General features: G+C 37.9%; 1 protein-coding gene across 1 annotated transcript; it reads left to right on the forward strand.

Annotated features, from left to right (window-relative positions):
* Positions 1–2,032: 2,032 nt before the first annotated feature.
* On the forward strand, positions 2,033–21,675 carry DNAAF2 (dynein axonemal assembly factor 2). The gene is made up of 3 exons (XM_053697664.1): positions 2,033–4,279; positions 10,054–10,200; positions 20,955–21,675. Exons 1-3 carry the CDS (start codon positions 2,045–2,047, stop codon positions 21,465–21,467), a joined length of 2,895 nt encoding a protein of 964 aa, XP_053553639.1. The 5' UTR covers positions 2,033–2,044; the 3' UTR covers positions 21,468–21,675.
* Positions 21,676–22,618: the final 943 nt, after the last annotated feature.

A 22,618-nucleotide genomic window follows, 5' to 3' on the forward strand; every position in this document is an offset into this window, starting at 1 on the left:
CTTTGCTAAGGGAGTCTTCGGGTTCATCCAAGCTATGATTCACAGACCAATCTTATTAAATCCTCTGCTTCTATTTCTGTGAGAAAATCTAGATACAGGTCTCAAGTTGTTTTTCTCTCAGGAAGGATTCCACGATGATACATACAATTGGGAACCTAAAAATCTCTTGAAGGTTTATAATTTACATTTATACTTTTGCTATGGCATCCATGGTTTTCTTTTCTCATCATTTAAATTGACATAAAACCCAAAATGTTTCTTTCATGATTTAGATAAAACATACTATGTTAAGCAACTTTCCAGTAGTGTTCAGTAGTGTGCATAAGTCATGTGCACGCAACCTATCTAGATATCTCTTCAACAAAGAATACCATGGGAACAAAGCAAATTTTATAATAGAAGTAAATTGGAAACTTCTTTAAAACTGTATGCACTATCTGAATAATGAAAGAAATATTTGGGGTTTCATGTCCCTTTAATTTATGTGGAGGCAAACTTTTCACACCTGCTTGTAACCATATAGAAATTAAAATTGTTCAAAGGAACAGTAACGTACAAAATAAAGTTTAATGATTTTGATAGAGCTATAGATTTTAAACCTTCATTATTGAAGGCATTAAAGGGACAGCTACGTTAAAATTAATCTTTTGAAGTATATTCCCATATTTTACATTTTTTAGTACACCTGGATGACTAGGAACAGGAAATTGTTCACAGGGGTATAAATATGAGGTAGTAAATATCAACAGATATTAAATGAACACCTGACTGCCTCTGCCAGAAAGTTTCAAATGGGTCGTGGTTGGTATGCAGTGATACCTTTTTTATTGGACTAACATAACATAGTAAAAGTCAAGCTTTCAGTAGTGTTATCTCTTCCTCAGGTCTGAAGTACACTGATATATATCAGTTAGCCTATGATTAAGCGCCACTAGGGGGCGCGAAACGCGTCAGGCCATCTGTCCCTCTGTTTGTCTGTATCCTGTTGGAATCCTTTTAAGCCTCCTTAATTTTACTTTGGTGGTTTATTGAATAAATATTTTTCTTCATTTTACACTCCTGAGTAGTGCCTGCCTCATTTTTTCAAGTACACTGATATATATATATTCACACACATACAACCTTATATATATATATATATATATATATATATATATATATATATATATACATACACATACACACAGAGAGGGCATGCAATTTTAAGAAACTTTCTAATTTACTCCTATTAACAATTTTTATTTGTTCTCTTGGTATCTTTATTTGAAAAAGCAGGCATGTAAGCTTTAGAGCCAGCTCTTATTTAGTTCAGCACCCTGGGTAGCGCTTGCTGATTGGTGGCTACATTTAGCCACCAATCAACAAGAGCTAGCCAGGTGCTGAACCAAGCTTACATTCTTGTTTTATTAAATAAGATACAAGAGAAAAAAGAAAATTGATAAAAGGAGTAAATTAGAAAGTTTCTTAAAATTGCATGCTCTATCTGAATCATGAAAGAAAAAAATTGGGTTCAATATCCCTTTAAATTGCTAAAAATATCCTATCTTGAGCAGACACGTAAAATAATTGGTACAGTACATTTAGGGAGCACGAGCAAATGATCTGTTTGTTAATGTGATAACGGCTGCACATTGATCAGCCATAAGATCTGAAGGAAATACTTTTGCTAATCCTATGTTTTTGCCATTGTTTTACATGCAACGGTTTCACACCTCTCTAAAATGGTTCTAGAAAATCTGGTTATTTTACACTGATTAGTATCAATCCTGTCATTCCTAGTCCCCCCTCACTACAATGTCTATATTAGGACATTTTCAGTCTGGTTATTTTACACTAATTTAGTGTATATTAAACGCCTGTCATTCCTAGTCCCATTGTTGCAGAATACTGTTTACTTGTCTTAAACACTTCCTGGTACCACTTTTTTCCGTACCACGTGATCTTACTTTAGCCTGTGAGAACGCCCTACCTCATCACTAAGCGCGCTGTAAGGAAGCGTTGTTTCTGGTTTCCTTGGAAACCGTCGCTAGATTCGAATACAAGCATGGCAGCGAATCTGGAAGAGCTGAATTTAAGTGCCGATGAATTGGATCGATTCAGCAATGCCTTTAAAGATGAGAAGTTTCGGGAGATGTTCTTGCAGTATGCTGAGGAAATTAACGACCCAGAGAACCGTAGAAAATACGAGGAGGAGATTTCACTCATGGAACAGGAAAGAGGAATGGACATTCAGTTCATCCATCCTCAACCCGGCCATGTCCTTCTGACAAGTATAGACGGCGTCCAAACATGTTACCTCAACATCTGCAGTAATGAGCTTATTCAGAAGCCTGAATGTAAACCTGGGAGAGAGAGGGGAAAACATGCTGGGCAGCACTGGGCTCTACCATACAGCCTAGCACCTGGCAAAGAAGATCTAGGAAAAGGGGGCAACAAGCATATGATTTATGACGTGGTTTTCCACCCAGACACTCTGTATATAGCAAGTAAGAATGAAAAGTTTAAGAAAATGGTTGATTCTACTGCATTGGAGGCAGTATCTAAGCAGTTTAATGTCGAACTTGATCACAAAAATGTTAAAACATTGAGCGTGAAATATAAAGGTGTTCCACAAGCATCTGTTCTTCGCAAACCTCGCCCTGGTGTCACTCAGAAACCAGAGGATCCAAATAATCCTTTATATTTTCCCTATCCTTATGGTTCTCCAGGTATAGCAGATCCAGCAGGAAGGAAAACTTGTACAAAACCACTTAAAGAGAGCAAACTGAATTCTGTTGCCGGGGATAAAAGGGATGCAACACTTAAAGCTGAAGCTACTGTGCCACATTATACAATTCGACATAGAACATATGTGGATCTACAAGATTATAGAGGTTCTAGAGACTCTACGCCCAGCCCAATACCCAAAGAACTGGTAATAACTATAGATTTGCCATTAGTGAAGTCATCTGCAGATGTCTCTCTTGACATTGCAGGTAAGCAGCTAAGCTTAGAGTCTGAAACGCCTGCTTATAAGCTGCAGCTAACACTTCCATATCCTGTAGATGAAAATAAAGGCAAAGCACAGTTCAACAAGGCCAAAAAACAGCTAGTCATTACTGTGCCTGTAGTTCAGGAGAATTATCAGATTCAAATGCAGGGTCAGGAGTCAGAGACAATAGAAGATGAGACCAATGAAGCACTTCCAAATCAGTTGGTGGCTAAGAATTCGGGAAATGAAGAAAGTGAATGCCATTCAGCATGTAAGCCATCCAGTAAATTATTCTGTGATTATGAAAAGGTACACGATGCTATCTCAGAATCTGTTAAAGAAATTGCAATAACAGGAGTATGTAAGTCACCCAGTACCTTGTCAACTGATGTTGGAATAGTAACAGAGACAACATCTGAGTCTTCTGGTGAAACAATAGGATGTAAGCCATTAGAAACATTAGCAAATCATGATGAAAAAACATCAGAAGCAACTTCTGAAACCACTGGGGAAACATCATGTGATAAACCATCCAATACCTTTTCCAATGGTAATGAGAAAGTACTAGATACAACATGTAATTCATCAACTACCTTATTCTGTGATGGTGATAACTCACTAGAAGGGATTTCTCAGTCTGTTGAAAAAACAGCAATATGTAAGCCATCCAATATCATATCAAGTGATGATGATAAAACACAGGGATCAGCCCTTCAGTCTGTTTCAGAAACAGCAATACATAAGCCATGCAATACTTTACCAAGTAATGAAAACGCAAAAGGAGCAATCTGCGTATCTATTGGGGAAACAGCAATATGTGACCCATGCAATAAGATATACAGTGATGGTCACAGAGCACAAGAAGCAAACTCTGAATCTATTGGAGAAGCAACAACATCATCAGATAAGGTTTATACAGGGAAAACCGAAACCTTATTACCAGTAGCACTGTCAGGATTACAAGGGAATATTGATAAAGAAAATACCTTAGCTGAAAGTGTGTGTCCTACTTTCACATGTACACAAGATACCACATCACTAACTTTAATTATACATGTTAAAGACATAGAGGAAAGCACTATAGAGACAGAAGTGGGCATCGATCAGTATCAGATTTCTTTTTCTACAAAGCATGCAAGTGGCCATTATATTTTGATTCTGCAGTTTCAAGCCTCACAAAAAGTCAATGACATTGAAAACTCTGTTAGTATCTCTAAATATAATGCAGTTATAGGACTGACAAAATCAAGTGAAAGCTTTGGACTTTGGGAAAAGATATATTATGGCAACAACAAGGACCACTTACAGGTATTGATTTTTTTATATATATATTTTGTCATTTAAGATGATCAATACAAAATTCAACCGAAACATTGTCATAATTTAAAATAAACAAGTGTGAAAGAGAACCAAAAACATTACTAGGAGCCTGATGATCAGAAGCTTGCTGGTATGGAGAGAAATCACACAAACGTTTTAGGTCATTTTTGGAGCATTATATTGAAACGTATGCATCTCTATTTCACATCTAGACCTCTGCATAGCTAGATAAACGGCTCTCAATCTAACATTTGCCTTTCTAAAATTCTTTGATGGACCTTACTGTACTGCTTAGATAATCTCACTAGACCAGAGAGCTTTAGAGCATCCAACATTGATTCTTAAAGGGATCAAATTAATTGTGCATGGGTGCATTTCAGTTTTAAATAGAACTTCCATTAGCAAAAATGATTTTAGTAAACTGTATTAATGTTTTTCAGCACCTTACTCACATATTCTGTGAGGGCCTGGGCACCAGTGCCTACACCTCCTCAGTCAGCAATGGCTTGTATGACACAAAGGGACTTGCCGATCAAAATTTAAATGCACATAGATGAATTACATCATTGATTAGAAACATACAGTATTTGCAAAATTGCTTCTAGTAAAAGTTATCTGTGTTTTAGTGTTAGCATTTTTCTCTGCACGTGCATGTTAAACATAGCTGGATATTCTCAGTGCACCAGCATTTTAAATACTGCAGTTGCTTAGAGCATCAGTAGGGTTTGTATCATGTCAGCAATTAATAAACTGAGTCATTACTCTGAGCAAGTGCTGTGTTTAAAATGATTGTGCCCGGTGCATACTTAAAAATACACATTTGAAACAGCTATAGCGTTTATTAGAAGCATTTTTGCTAATACATGTATACAACAAAAATGCTTCAATTCTAAACTGAAATGCAGCCATGTAAATTCCAGGATTGGCTGCAATGTCCCTCTTAAGGGCCAGATTACAAATGGAGCAATATTTAACACTCTCGCTCGAGCGTTAACTGCGATAGAAGTAAGATTTTTACGTGCGTCGGGTAGCGCTCGTATAACAAGTTGAAAGTAAACCGTTTTTTCTCTCGCGCTAACCTGACAAGCATAAAAAGCCTAACACGACTGCATATTCTTAAGTACGCTAACATTAAAATATGCATATTTCACATTCCAATGTTCTTCAAATAACAGAATATTTTCTATTTATTCATAAATACATATTTCTACATATATCATAGTATTTTGGTACAATATATATCTATACCTATATTTTATGTACACACATAAATATATCTTTAGACATGTATATGTATGTATCTCAACGTTAAAGCCCTTTGCCTGCCTTTTCTCTATAATACCTGGGACCTCATATCTTTGAGCTAATAATTTTTTTTTGTAGAATATTGTTTTTGTTTTTTTATTAGATGGTGTTATTATGAGTGTAACTGTACTTTCTATTGCATGTTTTATGTGTTTTGTGGCACTTTTTTGTTTTACAAAACAGTTAACCAGAGTTCTGAGCTTGCATTAAGCCGACGCGTTAATTTCAATTGCAATCAAGTTTACTTTCAACTTGTAATATGAGCAAAAAGCCTGATGCGTGCAAACAGCTTTGATAAACCCTTTTTCACTTGCATGTAACTGTTAGCGCTCCACTCATAATCTCGCCCTAAGTCTTTACAGCAGCAATATACTCCATAGCCAGCTCACTGAACTTGAATACTAGTGCATGGGCCCTCGAAGCATATGTGAGTATGCTGCTGAAAACAGTAATAACTTTTATTGGTAGCACTCAATAAAAGTTATTTTTACCTTTCTATCCCTTTCTATCCTATTTTTACCTTTCTATCCCTTTAACTTAAATGATATATATTCTGATAATGAATTAGTTGAGATTGCGTGGTTACCTTTATTCACAAATAAGCAGCTCTACCCTTCTGCAATGTGTTCATTAACTTTTTTAAAGATTAAAGAGAAAGTGGCTTTAAACATTTTGAAAAACGCTATATCTTCTCATTCCATCAGTGTTTAATATTCAAGCATTTGCAATTTTCATTGAGTTTTGGTTCCATCAGCATTTAATATTCATGCACAGTGGCATATTTAGGTTTTGTGCTGCCCTAGGCACTCAGAATCCTGCTATAGAAAGCACTATAGAAAACTACAGTGAATATTGGATATATAGTATCCTCCAGACAAAGTATTTTCCAATTATAAATATAGGTAGCTTACTGCCCATGAATTGTTTTTAGTTAATAAGCTGCCTTAAAAATACAAAGTAGACTGTACATCTACAGGGCTGGGGATTAAAAAGGAGGCAAATGTTCCCACTGGAATTTCGCTCTCTTTATATTCAAGCAAAAACAACCACCTGAGCCCCTTTTTAATGCCAATAAGCTATTGTTTTTATTTGATGTACAAACAACTATCATGTACTGTTGCATACGTTGACACATACATTATTTTGTTCAGAGCAATTTTTATGTTTCTGGAAATAAAATAGGTGACCGTGTTGTACATGATTAGCAGTCAGTTTTACTCCAAACAAACTTTTTTAAGTGTAGCAGCAAATACGTTGTAGAAATCACAGCTATAGCAGCGGTGCTGTCTGTTATCTTCCTGTACACTTGGGGTGTGAAGTAGGAGGGGAAGGGAGGAGACAGAGTTCAGTGTAACTAGCTACCTCCCTGTATGATGCTCTTCTGATTTTGATGTCACTTCACTCTGACACGGTAAATAAATGCTGAAAGCAGTGCCAGAAAGATCAAGAGCGGACTCCTGAGCACCTCACTGAGCCTTCCGCATAATCACTGTCTTCTTTACCACCCTTCCAGGGCTGCTCTTGCTCCCTCTTCACGGTTTCATCTCTTCAGCGTCACACCGCCACTGCAAAATCGGATTGCCGTCTGGCCTGCCTGGGAGATCACTTGCGCTGCGCACGTGCGTGACTCAAGCTATCTGCAGACTGCAGGAAGGTGACGTCGGCAACAAGCCCGACTGAGTCTAATTTTTTTTTTATTTCATGATTCAGATAGAGCATGCAATTTTAAGCGACTTTCTAATTTACTCCTATTATCATTTTTTCTTCGTTCTCTTGGTATCTTTATTTGAAAAGCAGGAATGTAAGCTCTATCTGAATCATAAAAGAAAACATTTGGGTTTCATTTCCCTTTAATCATGATTCTAGTATAGTAGCTGAAACAGACCATTTATATGTAACGTTCATTGCTAAAAGATACAGTAAACATCTTAATATTATACAATAAAATGTTTAATTATGCATATTAAAATAAAGAAAGATGTGATTTGTCCCCTTATCATGTTATTATATCATATAAGGAGGCACATTGCAAACTTTTCAAGGCTAATTGTATTTTATTTATAACTTAACCCTTTCGCTGCTAAGCCTTTTTCACCATAGTGCTTAGCCAATTTTGAGCTTTTGTGCTACCTACATTTAAACATTATTGTAAATAGAATTTCAGTGAATGACCCACACAAATGTATATATTTTTTCAGCAGTCCCAACGGATTCACAATATACCATTATTACATTTATAATTCATGCCATATGAGATAGCTGCGGCAAAAACTGTAAAAAAAAAAACTGTATATTTTTTTTCTTAAATTTTTAGTAAATGGGTAAATTTCCTGCTGTCCTTTCTCATGTCAGCAACTGCTTATCTGGTATTTCTTCCTGGATGGCCTCTCACCACCTAAAGATTAACATGTTCAAGAATGAGCTCCTTCTAATCCCCCACCTCAAGCTCTACGCCGACTTCTGAATTTTCTATCTCTGTTGACGGCATCACCATCTCCCCATTCCCCAAGTCTGCTGCCTCGGAGTTACACTTGACTCAAATCTATCCTTCGTCCCCCACATCTAATCGCTTTCTTCATCCTGACGCAACCACCTACGCACTATTTCCAAGATTTGTCCTTTTCTGAGCGCTGACATCACAAAGCAAATAATCCACTCCCTTGTTATTTCCCGACTTGACTACTGCAATAACCTACTTACTGGCCTTCCTCTTTCCCGCCTCTCCCCCCTTTAATCCATCCTAAATGCCTCTGCCAGGCTAATCCACCTTTCCCATCGCTCTGTATCTGCTGCACCTCTCTGTGAGTCCCTTCATTGGCTCCCCATTCACAGCAGAATTAAAGTCAAATTTCTCACCAGTACATACAAAGCTCTCACCAACGCCGCTCTCTAATGAACAAGTATACTCCAGCCCGCCCACTAAGATCCAACAATGACCTACTCCTTGCATCCGCGACTATCACCTCCTCTCATGCTAGACTGCAGGACTTCTGTCGGGCAGCACCTACCCTCTGGAACACTCTCCCTCGTCCTGTCAGGCTTTCCCCTAATCTTTCTTCCTTTAAATGCTCCCTGAAGACGCTTTTGTTCAGAGAAGCCTACTACCCAACTCAATAATAAATTAATTTCACTTACCTAACAATTCCCTCATCTAACTCTGTATTAACATCTTTCTTCAATCTTGCAGTCCTCAACCTCCTACCCTTCTAGATTGTAAGTTCCCACTGGAATAGGGCCCTCAATTCCTCCTGTATGTGTTTGTAAAATGTTGTCCTGTCTCTTACAAGTTTTATAACATTGTTTTATTTAAATGAATTGTACCCAAGGACAGGCTGCGGAATATGTTGGCACTTTATAAATGAAGTATAATAATAATAATAAATAATACTGAAAATGGCCAAGTGACCACTGCTGTTACTTTGATCACCTTACTAAATTGTCATCATGAATAGTCACATGTGAAATAGGGGCCCATACAGGATTTTGGGGTTCTAATATAGAATAGAGAGGCCCCATTGTTCAGTACAAAAATAAAAGTACTTTTTTTCTTGCAAGGTGTTTACTGTTACCACAGCGATCACCTCCCTAAATAGATAAAATTCATAGCTTTTTTTGAGAGAGGCACTTGTCAACTAGAAAATAAAATTTATTAGGGGTCACTACACATAACAGAAATCCCCATATGTTTTTTCTACTTTATTTTTAAGTGATCTGCTGTGTGTTACTGCGGGTGATTCTCTTTCATATGAGGGGTCTTGGAGGTTTGTAGCTGCTATGGGAGCTGAGATCGAGGGGATTGAAGAACCTCCCCCCCATGCAGCTAAACTGAGCTTCCCGGTTCTGCCCCTTTGTAACGTCACTACGTGCATACATGAAACATCACAAACTTTATGGGTTTTTTATGTGATGTTGATTAAGAGAGAAATAAGGGGAAAAGATATATAATTACCCTGACTAAGCTTGTCTACTCCAAATATGACAAATGGTGGGTGGGGTTTGGCTCTTGAAAACAAGCAGTTTGTTTATGTTTTAGTGTTTACTTGGCTGATATGCTATTTTAAAGTAAGACAATCCAAATGTCTTTTAATTACAAGGAGTTTTATGTCATTTTAAAGGGACACTCAAGTTGAAATTAAACTTTCATGATCCAGACAAAGCACACAACTTTCCAATTTACTTCCATTAACAAATTGTGCACCGTCTTTTTATAATTACACTTTTTAAGTCACCAGCTCCATGTGCAATAATTCACAGAATATACGTATATATGCATTTGTAATTGGCTGATGGCTGTCACATGGTACAGAAGGAGTGGACAAAGACACAGCTTTGAAATTTGTCAGAAACAAAATCTACTACTCAGTTTAAGTTCAGATTATGTAAATCTGTTGTATTTACTGGTCCTTTAAGTTTTTTGTCTTTGTGTCATGTCAATTATTTTTATTTTTTACCTAAAGGAAAGAAAATTTATCAGTGAAGAGACCATTCAAGAATTAATGGAAGAACCTCTTCAACAACCACTTTCTGCTTTGACAAATCAAGGTGACCAGCTATCTTTTGAGGTTCTTGAAATGACAGAGGAAAGAACCCATATCAGGATAAGTGTAAGAATTAATTGAATTTGTTTATTTTTACTTCTTTGGGTTAGAACATATATTCATTATTTCTTTCATGTAATTAACAAGAGTCCATGAGCTAGTGACGTATGGGATATACATTCCTACCAGGAGGGGCAAAGTTTCCCAAACCTTAAAATGCCTATAAATACACCCCTCACCACACCCACAAATCAGTTTTTACAAACTTTGCCTCCAAGGGAGGTGGTGAAGTAAGTTTGTGCTAGATTCTACGTTGATATGCGCTCCGCAGCAAGTTGGAGCCCGGTTTTCCTCTCAGCGTGCAGTGAATGTCAGAGGGATGTGAGGAGAGTATTGCCTATTGAATGCAGTGATCTCCTTCTACGGGGTCTATTTCATAAGGTTCTCTGTTATCGGTCGTAGAGATTCATCTCTTACCTCCCTTTTCAGATCGACGATATACTCTTATATTTACCATTTCCTCTACTGATTCTCGTTTCAGTACTGGTTTGGCTTTCTACAAACATGTAGATGAGTGTCCTGGGGTAAGTAAGTCTTATTTTCTGTGACACTCTAAGCTATGGTTGGGCACTTTATTTATAAAGTTCTAAATATATGTATTCAAACATTTATTTGCCTTGACTCAGAATGTTCAACTTTCCTTATTTCCAGACAGTCAGTTTCATATTTGGGATTATGCTTTAAATTTTCATATTTTGTCTTACCTCAAAAATTTGACTTTTTTCCCTGTGGGCTGTTAGGCTCGCGGGGGCTGAAAATGCTTCATTTTATTGCGTCATTTTTGGCGCGGATTTTTTTGGCGCAAAAATTCATTTCCGTTTCCGGCGTCATGCGTGTCGCCGGAAGTTGCGTCATTTTTTTGACGTTATTTTGCGCCAAAAATGTCGGCGTTCCGGATGTGGCGTCATTTTTGGCGCCAAAAGCATTTAGGCGCCAAATAATGTGGGCGTCTTATTTGGCGCCAAAAAATATGGGCGTCGCTTTTGTCTCCACATTATTTCAGTCTCATTTTTCATTTGCTTCTGGTTGCTAGAAGCTTGATGTTTGGCATTTTTTTCCCATTCCTGAAACTGTCTTATAAGGAATTTGATTTATTTTGCTTTATATGTTGTTTTTTCTCTTACATATTGCAAGATGTCTCACGTTGCATCTGAGCCAGAAGATACTACAGGAAAACCACTGCCTGCTGGATCTACCAAAGCTAAGTGTATCTGCTGTAAACTTTTGGTAGCTATTTCTCCAGCTGTTGTTTGTATTAATTGTCATGACAAACTTGTTAAAGCAGATAATATTTCCTTTAGTGATGTACCATTGCCTGTTGCAGTTCCCTCAACATCTAAGGTGCAGAATGTTCCTGATAACATAAGAGATTTTGTTTCTGAATCCATAAAGAAGGCTTTGTCTGTTATTTCTCCTTCTAGTAAACGTAAAAAGTCTTTTAAATCTTCTCTCTCTACAGATGAATTTTTAAATGAACACCATCATTCTGATTCTTTGGACTCTTCTAGTTCAGAGGATTCTGTCTCAGAGATTGATGCTGATAAATCTTCATATTTATTTAAGATGGAATTTATTCGCTCTTTACTTAAAGAAGTACTAATTGCTTTAGAAATAGAGGATTCTAGTCCTCTTGATACTAATTCTATACGTTTGGATAAGGTTTTTAAAGCTCCTGCGGTTATTCCAGAAGTCTTTCCTGTTCCTAATGCTATTTCTGCAGTAATTGCTAAGGAATGGGATAAATTGGGTAATTCATTTACTCCTTCTAAACGTTTTAAGCAATTATATCCTGTTCCGCCTGACAGGTTAGAATTTTGGGACAAAATCCCTAAAGTTGATGGGGCTATTTCTACCCTTGCTAAACGTACTACCATTCCTACGTCAGATGGTACCTCGTTTAAGGATCCTTTAGATAGAAAAATTGAATCTTTTCTAAGAAAAGCTTATCTATGTTCAGGTAATCTTCTTAGACCTGCTATATCATTGGCTGATGTTGCTGCAGCTTCAACTTTTTGGTTGGAAACTCTAGCGCAACAAGTAACAAATCGTGATTCTCATGATATTATTATTCTTCTCCAGCATGCTAATAATTTCATCTGTGATGCCATTTTTGATATTATTAGAGTTGATGTTAGATTTATGTCTCTGGCTTTCTTAGCCAGAAGAGCTTTATGGCTTAAGACTTGGAATGCTGATATGGCTTCTAAATCAACTCTACTTTCCATTTCTTTCCAGGGAAACAAATTATTTGGTTCTCAGTTGGATTCTATTATTTCAACTGTTACTGGTGGGAAAGGAACTTTTTTACCACAGGATAAAAAATCTAAAGGTAAAAACAGGGCTAACAATCGTTTTCGTTCCTTTCGTTTCAACAAAGAACAAAAGCCTGATCCTTCGTCCTCAGGAGCAGTTTCAGTTTGGAAACCATCTCCAGTCTGGAATAAATCCAAGCCTGCTAGAAAGGCAAAGCCTGCTTCTAAGTTCACATGAAGGTACGGCCCTCATTCCAGTTCAGCTGGTAGGGGGCAGGTTACGTTTTTTCAAAGAAATTTGGATCAAATCTGTTCACAATCTTTGGTTTCAGAACATTGTTTCAGAAGGGTACAGAATTGGTTTCAAGTTGAGACCTCCTGCAAAGAGATTTTTTCTTTCCCATGTCCCAGTAAATCCAGTGAAAGCTCAAGCATTTCTGAATTGTGTTTCAGATCTAGAGTTGGCTGGAGTAATTATGCCAGTTCCAGTTCCGGAACAGGGGATGGGGTTTTATTCAAATCTCTTCATTGTACCAAAGAAGGAGAATTCCTTCAGACCAGTTCTGGATCTAAAATTATTGAATCGTTATGTAAGAATACCAACGTTCAAGATGGTAACTGTAAGGACTATATTGCCTTTTGTTCAGCAAGGGAATTATATGTCCACAATAGATTTACAGGATGCATATCTGCATATTCCGATTCATCCAGATCATTATCAGTTCCTGAGATTCTCTTTTCTAGACAAGCATTACCAATTTGTGGCTCTACCGTTTGGCCTTGCTACAGCTCCAAGAATTTTCACAAAGATTCTCGGTGCCCTTCTGTCTGTAATCAGAGAACAGGGTATTGTGGTATTTCCTTATTTGGACGATATCTTGGTACTTGCTCCGTCTTTACATTTAGCAGAGTCTCATACGAATCGACTTGTGTTGTTTCTTCAAGATCATGGTTGGAGGATCAATTTACCAAAAAGTTCTTTGATTCCTCAAACAAGGGTAACCTTTCTGGGTTTCCAGATAGATTCAGTGTCCATGACTCTGTCTTTAACAGACAAGAGACGTCTAAAATTGATTACAGCTTGTCGAAACCTTCAGTCACAATCATTCCCTTCGGTAGCCTTATGCATGGAAATTCTAGGTCTTATGACTGCTGCATCGGATGCGATCCCCTTTGCTCGTTTTCACATGCGACCTCTTCAGCTCTGTATGCTGAACCAATGGTGCAGGGATTACACGAAGATATCTCAATTAATATCTTTAAAACCGATTGTTCGACACTCTCTAACGTGGTGGACAAATCACCATCGTTTAATTCAGGGGGCTTCTTTTGTTCTTCCGACCTGGACTGTGATTTCAACAGATGCAAGTCTCACAGGTTGGGGAGCTGTGTGGGGATCTCTGACGGCACAAGGAGTTTGGGAATCTCAGGAGGTGAGATTACCGATCAATATTTTGGAACTCCGTGCAATTTTCAGAGCTCTTCAGTTTTGGCCTCTTCTGAAGGGAGAATCGTTCATTTGTTTTCAGACAGACAATGTCACAACTGTGGCATACATCAATCATCAAGGAGGGACTCACAGTCCTCTGGCTATGAAAGAAGTATCTCGAATTTTGGTTTGGGCGGAATCCAGCTCCTGTCTAATCTCTGCGGTTCATATCCCAGGTGTAGACAATTGGGAAGCGGATTATCTCAGTCGCCAAACGTTGCATCCGGGCGAATGGTCTCTTCACCCAGAGGTATTTCTTCAGATTGTTCAATTGTGGGGGCTCCCAGAGATAGATCTGATGGCCTCTCATCTAAACAAGAAACTTCCCAGGTATCTGTCCAGATCCCGGGATCCTCAGGCGGAGGCAGTGGATGCATTATCACTTCCTTGGAAGTATCATCCTGCCTATATCTTTCCGCCTCTAGTTCTTCTTCCAAGAGTAATCTCCAAGATTCTGAGGGAATGCTCGTTTGTTCTGCTAATAGCTCCGGCATGGCCTCACAGGTTTTGGTATGCGGATCTTGTCCGGATGGCATCTTGCCAGCCATGGACTCTTCCGTTAAGACCAGACCTTCTATCACAAGGTCCTTTTTTCCATCCGGATCTGAAATCCTTAAATTTAAAGGTGTGGAGATTGAACGCTTGATTCTTGGTCATAGAGGTTTCTCTGACTCCGTGATTAATACTATGTTACAGGCTCGTAAATCTGTATCTCGAGAGATATATTATAGAGTCTGGAAGACTTATATTTCATGGTGTCTTTCTCATCATTTTTCTTGGCATTCTTTTAGAATACCGAGAATTTTACAATTTCTTCAGGATGGTTTGGATAAGGGTTTGTCCGCAAGTTCTTTGAAAGGACAAATCTCTGCTCTTTCTGTTCTTTTTCACAGAAAGATTGCTATTCTTCCTGATATTCATTGTTTTGTACAAGCTTTGGTTCGTATAAAACCTGTCATTAAGTCAATTTCTCCTCCTTGGAGTTTGAATTTGGTTCTGGGAGCTCTTCAAGCTCCTCCGTTTGAACCTATGCATTCATTGGACATTAAATTACTTTCTTGGAAAGTTTTGTTCCTTTTGGCCATCTCTTCTGCTAGAAGAGTTTCTGAATTATCTGCTCTTTCGTGTGAGTCTCCTTTTCTGATTTTTCATCAGGATAAGGCGGTGTTGCGAACTTCTTTTGAATTTTTACCTAAAGTTGTGAATTCCAACAACATTAGTAGAGAAATTGTGGTTCCTTCATTATGTCCTAATCCTAAGAATTCTAAGGAGAAATCATTGCATTCTTTGGATGTTGTTAGAGCTTTGAAATATTATGTTGAAGCTACGAAATCTTTCCGTAAGACTTCTAGTCTATTTGTTATCTTTTCTGGTTCTAGGAAAGGCCAGAAAGCTTCTGCCATTTCTTTGGCATCTTGGTTGAAATCTTTAATTCATCTTGCCTATGTTGAGTCGGGTAAAACTCCGCCTCAAAGAATTACAGCTCATTCTACTAGGTCAGTATCTACTTCCTGGGCGTTTAGGAATGAAGCTTCGGTTGACCAGATCTGCAAAGCAGCAACTTGGTCTTCTTTGCATACTTTTACTAAATTCTACCATTTTGATGTATTTTCTTCTTCTGAAGCAGTTTTTGGTAGAAAAGTTCTTCAGGCAGCGGTTTCAGTTTGAATCTTCTGCTTATGTTTTTTGTTAAACTTTATTTTGGGTGTGGATTATTTTCAGCAGGAATTGGCTGTCTTTATTTTATCCCTCCCTCTCTAGTGACTCTTGTGTGGAAAGATCCACATCTTGGGTAGTCATTATCCCATACGTCACTAGCTCATGGACTCTTGTTAATTACATGAAAGAAAACATAATTTATGTAAGAACTTACCTGATAAATTCATTTCTTTCATATTAACAAGAGTCCATGAGGCCCACCCTTTTTTGTGGTGGTTATGATTTTTTTGTATAAAGCACAATTATTCCAATTCCTTATTTTATATGCTTCGCACTTTTTCTTATCACCCCACTTCTTGGCTATTCGTTAAACTGATTTGTGGGTGTGGTGAGGGGTGTATTTATAGGCATTTTAAGGTTTGGGAAACTTTGCCCCTCCTGGTAGGAATGTATATCCCATACGTCACTAGCTCATGGACTCTTGTTAATATGAAAGAAATGAATTTATCAGGTAAGTTCTTACATAAATTATGTTTTTACAAAGTTTATTCATTTTTATTTATATAGAAAATAACAGTGTATAGATGGATGCACTGGACGTATAAACCTGAGTTTCTAATGGGGAATATAAATAAATGGATATAAAAGTAAAAAAAGTACTACTGTGTTAGAGCATTGCATTCTTGCACTGCTGTGTGAATATAACTGTGTTTAACCCCAGCAAAGGGGTTACGTAGTCATATGGTAAGGGGTCGATTTATCAAGCTGCGGCGGACAGGGACGCATACATACGCGCCCCTGTCCGCCGCAGCAAACCTTTTCCTAACATTTTCTGAACCTTTTCCTAACCTTTTGCCACCTAACAGGTGGCGAAAGGTTAGGAAAGCAGCGGTCTAATGACCACTGCTTGTTCAAAACGGACTGCAGGTTCTTTCGTGAGAACCTGTAGTCGTAGGCAGGCAAAGCCTGCTGAAAGGGTTTGATAAATCAACCCCTTAATGTCAGCTTCAAATCAGGAAAGCATACTGGGACCCAGGTGAACACGTCTGGTGAACCAATGACAAGAGGCATATGTACATAGCCACCAGTGAATGTGCAGTGCATTGCTGCTCCTGAACAAATAATGTATAGATATACAAAATCTATAAATGGTTAAAAAGAATTGCAGGCTAGAGTCCCAAATATACCCAATAAGCAAGAAAAAGTTCTATAAATGTCCTTATACTGTGAGAATCCTTGGACCACTGAGGCAGCACTCTGAAGACCGATACTGGAGCACCGTCCGCTGAAGTGACATAAAAACACAAAAGAGGGGCCTCATAGGGTCATAACGTTTCACAGTGGGGAGGGGGGGGTGTAATAGTTCTAATAAATAAATAACATTATCTGTTATCTAAAGCACAAATTAATTACATAATTTAACATTTAATGATAATTTAAGCAATACATATTGAAGAATTTTAATATTAGCTGAATTTTAGGCAAAAAGAAGCTAAATTCAGCTAATATTAAAATTCTTCAATATTTATTGCTTACATTATCATGGTCAGTAAAAGCAGCTGGGTGGTGCACTCATTAAAATGGTCCTAGGGAGAACAGTACATGTGATAGCAATAAAAAGGGGCAGCTCATTATATGCTGGGCACAACCAGTAGTGCTTGTGTAACAGGCTGGATAACTGGAGTAGTCGGCTGGACGCCAGGTAAAAAACCTCTGTACTTTGGACCATGCACTATGCACTTATAGAGCCGTGATTTTATACTTTTGACACATTTGTGTTTTTAGCAGATTCAGGTGGTCAGACCGCCGGCGGGAGTGCTCTATTCCACAATGTCTCTCTGTGTGGTGTGTTGGACAGTTCACATATGACAGACAGCACACACCTGATGCACGTGATGGAGGGCTACTGCAAACGCCACTCTGTAATGTAGTAACAACTGAAGTCCACAGCACCAATAAATTGAAGGAAAAAACTCCCGTTTACAGGACTTCTCCAGACTGGCTCCCATCTTGTGGAACTCTCTGCCTCGCTCCACAAGACTCTCTTCTAGTTTTAAAAGCTTCAAGTGCTCCCTAAAGACTCTACTGTTCAGGGACGCATACAACCTACGCTAACCTTTCCTAATACCAGTTCCTCTCCTCCACTGCAATCCCCTGAACCCCCTTAGCTCTTAAGAAGGTGATCTACAAACAGCTGGACTTTTAGGCTTACATGCTAACTACAACAGTGCAACTCTTGGCAGGGCCCTCTACCCTATAATTGTTTTGTTGTACTCCCCCTTTGTTTATAGCGCTGCGGAATCTGTTGGCGCTCTACAAATAACCGATAATAATAATAATAATACATTTATAGCATTTATTTATCCTTTACAGCTGTAAAGGATAAATAAATGCTATAAAGCTTGAAAACCTTTTTTCCTTCAATTTATTGGTGTGTTGGGGAGGTGGAGCCATAGCTCTTTCATTTAGAGATTCGCTGGGAGCTGCATTGGGTGTGCTATTCCATCCAGTATCATTAAAGGCGGAGCCTCTGCCTGACACCAGGAAGCGGTGATGTGGTGTGCTCAGAAGAAGACCGTTTCTTGCCTGGGGTCTAGTCCAGCTGGAAAGCTTCTGGCATCTAGCCTGCTGCTCATACACTACTAGTACAGCACATTTTTATTGTATATTGCTATCACATGTACTGAAACGTTGTTACCCTATGAGGCGCCTCTTTTGTGTTTTAATTGCTGTTCCTGAGCCTACCTAAGTATATTTTCCAACAAATTATACGAAAAAAACAAAATGAATTCTAGAATAGAAGTAAACTGAACCTTGTCTTAAAATTGCCCGCTCAATCTGCACTTTTACAGGGACATAAAAGTTCAGAAAGAAAATCCTCGGATGTGTTTGAGCGTTTTATTGTTGCACTGTTACTTGTATATAACTGTGTGTAACTGAACACATCTGGCAAACCTATGACGAGATTGGTGTAGCCACCAATCAGCAGCCACAGTAGTACAGTGCTACTGCATATGTACATATGCTTTTCAACAAAGGATATCAAGAGAATAAAGTAAATTTGATAATAGAAGTGCATTTAAAAGTGTCTTCTTAAAACTACATTTACATGCTCTGATTAATGAAAGTTTTAGTTTTGACTTTCATGTCCTGTTAAATTCCCCAATCGTATGCGCACTTACTTTGGAGAACTATACAATAATGTGGGTATTTTTATGTCCCTTTAAGTTGTATTTCGTTGCTAAGCCACCCCTTAACGGATGTACAGATTACACCATACTTATATATTTTGAAATAGACATTGTATTGGACAAATTGTTCTAATTTGTAAAAAATATGTCATTTCTTCATAACCCAGAAACTTTGTGTTTAACCTCCACAAATGGGTTTAAGGGCCATTTATAGAGGAAAAAAAATACACATTTTTCATTTGTTAGTGCATATAATTTTATAAGTTTTGACCCTGTAAATTTGTGTTTAACCCCCGCAAAAGATTAGACACAAAGGTTGAGTACTGCTCGGGAGCCACAGGGCACTGCTGTTGAGCCAATCAGCAGCAGCAGTTGCAAAACCCAGCTGTGTGACTACTGCTGCTGATTGGGTGACCTGCAGTTTCTGCTCAGGCAAACAGTTTTCTGCAGCTCCCAAGTGGTACTTTACCTTTGTGTTTAACCCGTATGCTGGGGATAAACGCATAGATTTGCAGGGCTGATAGTAATACAATTACATGCTCTAATGAATGAGTGCATGTCGTCTTTTCACTATAATGACCCTTCTAACACTGTTGCTTCTAAGCCTATTTCACACCCCTGTGCTAACACAATTTTGAGCTGTTTTTGCTACTTACATTTAAACACTATTGTAAGTGACCCACACACCTGATAGATTTGTTCAGCAGGTTCAGACTATACCATTATTATATTTATATGTCATGGCATGTGGGATAGCTGCTACAAAAATGTAAAAAAATATATATATTTCTGTTAAGATTTTAGTAAATAACATTGAAAATGTTCAGCTCCCTTACCTGCCTGTCAGTTCTTGGTTCCACCCTCTCTGTGATGTCACCACTCACATTTGTGGTGACATCACCAGCACTCCCATGTAGCTCTAGGGGTACCATCCACTATTACCACCACTGATTGGGTGATTCCCCTTCATGACAAGAACGGATCTGCATGACAACCCATTCTCACCATTCATATGGAAGGGTTTAAACACATAGGGGTCAATTTATCAAGCTCTGTATGGAGCTTGATGCCCCGTGTTTCAGGCTCGCCAGGAAACAGAAGTTATGAAGCAGCGGTCTAAAGCTCTGAGGCGGCGGACAGAAATCAACCCGATCGAATATGATCGGGTTGATTGACACCCCCTGCTAGCGGTCGATTGGCCGCAAATCTGCAGGGGGAGTATTGCACCAGCAGTTCACAAGAACTGCTTGTGCAATGATAAATGCTGACAGTGTATGCTGTTGGCATTTATCGATGTGCAGCGGACATGATCCGCTACATCGTCTCATGTCCGGTCGCACATTAATACATTCACCCCATAGTTCTATTCTGGAGTATTGAAGTTCTTCACAGCCATTGGTTAGTAGTGTTGTGCTGGTGCCTCTGCCAATTGGCTGACACTTTTTTTTTTATTTGTTAAACCTCTTTGCAGGGGTTAATTCAGAGTCCCAGGGCAAGTAGTGAAAAACTTGCACTCTCTAACAAATTAGGGCATGTCATTTTTTCACTATAATGTCCTTGTATGATGGACTAGAGCCTGTTGTAAAATCACATTCTGAAAATGACTGTATAAACGTCTACCAAATCGCACAGGCAAAAGCAAAGACTTTTTTTTTTCTAAACAGCAATCTTATGTGAACTTCATTTTTTATTTGAATCGAGTGCTGAGGCTATAGAGTTTGAGCACTTAAAGGGACATGAAACCCAAATTTTTTCTTTCATGATTTAGTAAGAGCATACAATTATAAACAACTTTCTAATTTACTTCTATTATCTATTTTGCTTCATTCTCTTGATATTCTTTGCTGAAAAGCATATCTAGATATGCTTAGTAGCTGCTGATTGGTAGCTGCACATAGATGCCTCCTGTGATTGGTTCACCGTGTGCATCGCTATTTCTTCATTAAAGTATATCTAAAGAATGAAGCAAATTAGGTAATAGAAGTAAATTGGAATGTTGTTTAAAATTATATTCTCTACCTTAATCATGAAAGAAAATGTTTGTGTATAGTGTCCCTTTAACAAGCATAGTCTCTATTGTGCTTAGCACACATATATAAAAGAATATATTCTGTCACATTTCTATTTAGAAGTTGTTAAAATGCTGTCACATTTTATTTTTGCTCTCAGAAACCAGAAACAGAAAAAGAGGAACAAAGTGCAGATCTAGCTGAGATAAAAAATACTCTAAACGCTGAGTTAAATATTACACACAATGCTGCCGTAACAGAGGACGAACTTCAAAAGTCACCTGCTGAAGATAAAAACACTGTGGACTTATCTGGTCAAGTGTGTGACTGTGTTGAGCAGCAGGAGGACATTTTGGTAACTGCAGAGTCACAGTGTGAAAAGGAACTAAAGAATTTTGGATCAAGGGCAATAACAGATCAAAACATTACAAATTCTAGTGTAGGAATGAATGTTGTGTGTTCTAAAGCCAAAGAGGAGATATTACAGTGTAAAGAGCTTGACGAAGATGACCTGCCGGATGATACAGAATGCACAAGCACTCTAGCAAGTAGTGAACGCTCATCCCAAATCTTAAAGGAAATTCAGAAAGATGGGAGTGAGCACGCCATCACAGATCACACCGCACACTGCGCATTCGTATTCCAAAACTCATTATTATATGATTTAGACTAATATGTTTTTAAAGTGGTAAAAAGATTTACTAAACCATATTTAAAGCTAACTCTCATGAAAAATGTGTATTATAACGTAAAATGATTAATCAGTGGTACTGATTGACACTTTTTACTCTTCATGACACTTAGCTTTATTGGTTTGCATTTTCAATTTCTGGTTTTGATAAACAACATTCTAGTATACAAATAAAATTTGTTAGAATATATGATTTAATTTTTTTTCTATTCAGGTTTATCTTAGGGCAGGGGCCGACAAATCTGTTTAAAATTTAGGAGCCAGTAAGAATATTTAGGAGCCAGGCACACTTTTAGGATCCAGACAGTGGTATTTCCATATGGAGAATAATCCAAAAATCTAGGAGCCAGGGATAAAATTCTAGGAATCAGTGGCCTGTCTTAGGGCATACAGATAATATGGAATACAGGGAAATCATTAAAATGCAAAACTTTAGAATTCTCCATATTACTCCATGTAAAAGGAAAACATTAAACTGAAAATATTACAGCTTTCACTATTACAAAGATAAAAAAATATACTTCTAAAACATATGGTATTTAAATGATATGTGCCAACAAAATTCAAAACCCTCCAAACTTCTCATTAGGCCACTTTTGGACAAGGGGCAGTATACACAAATTTGGATGTAATAGACACTACTATAAAGAATAATATGCACAGATACTGATATACAAATCAAGTATATAACCTTTTAAAAACTTACTTTGAAGATCCCAATTTAGCTCTGTTGATGAGAATAGTTTGGACATCCACTGAAAGGTGCTGCTAGCAGAACCTCCCCCCCTATCCCCTGCATATGAAAATACCCATTATACAAACAGAAAAGGTTTGAAGTCAGTATACATCTAAAACTTTGGGGCTTGGTTAGGAGTCTGAAAATCAGCGCAATATTATTTAAAAAAATAAGCGTGACTATACATTTTTACAAAACCACTCCCAGATGGGCTATATAAATGGATCATCTACAAAACATTTATGCAAATAAAAATCTGGTGTATAATGTCCCTTTAACAGAGAAGTAGGCTCTAAACTAAAAGGGGATAATTATTCTAATCTGTCACACAAAGATAAAATTGTCAACTTGGAATTACTGACAATGAGCTTTAAAGGGGCAGTCAAGTCCAAAAAAA

Source organism: Bombina bombina, chromosome 1 (assembly GCF_027579735.1).
Source record: "Bombina bombina isolate aBomBom1 chromosome 1, aBomBom1.pri, whole genome shotgun sequence".
In the NCBI taxonomy this organism is placed as follows: Eukaryota; Metazoa; Chordata; class Amphibia; order Anura; family Bombinatoridae; genus Bombina; species Bombina bombina.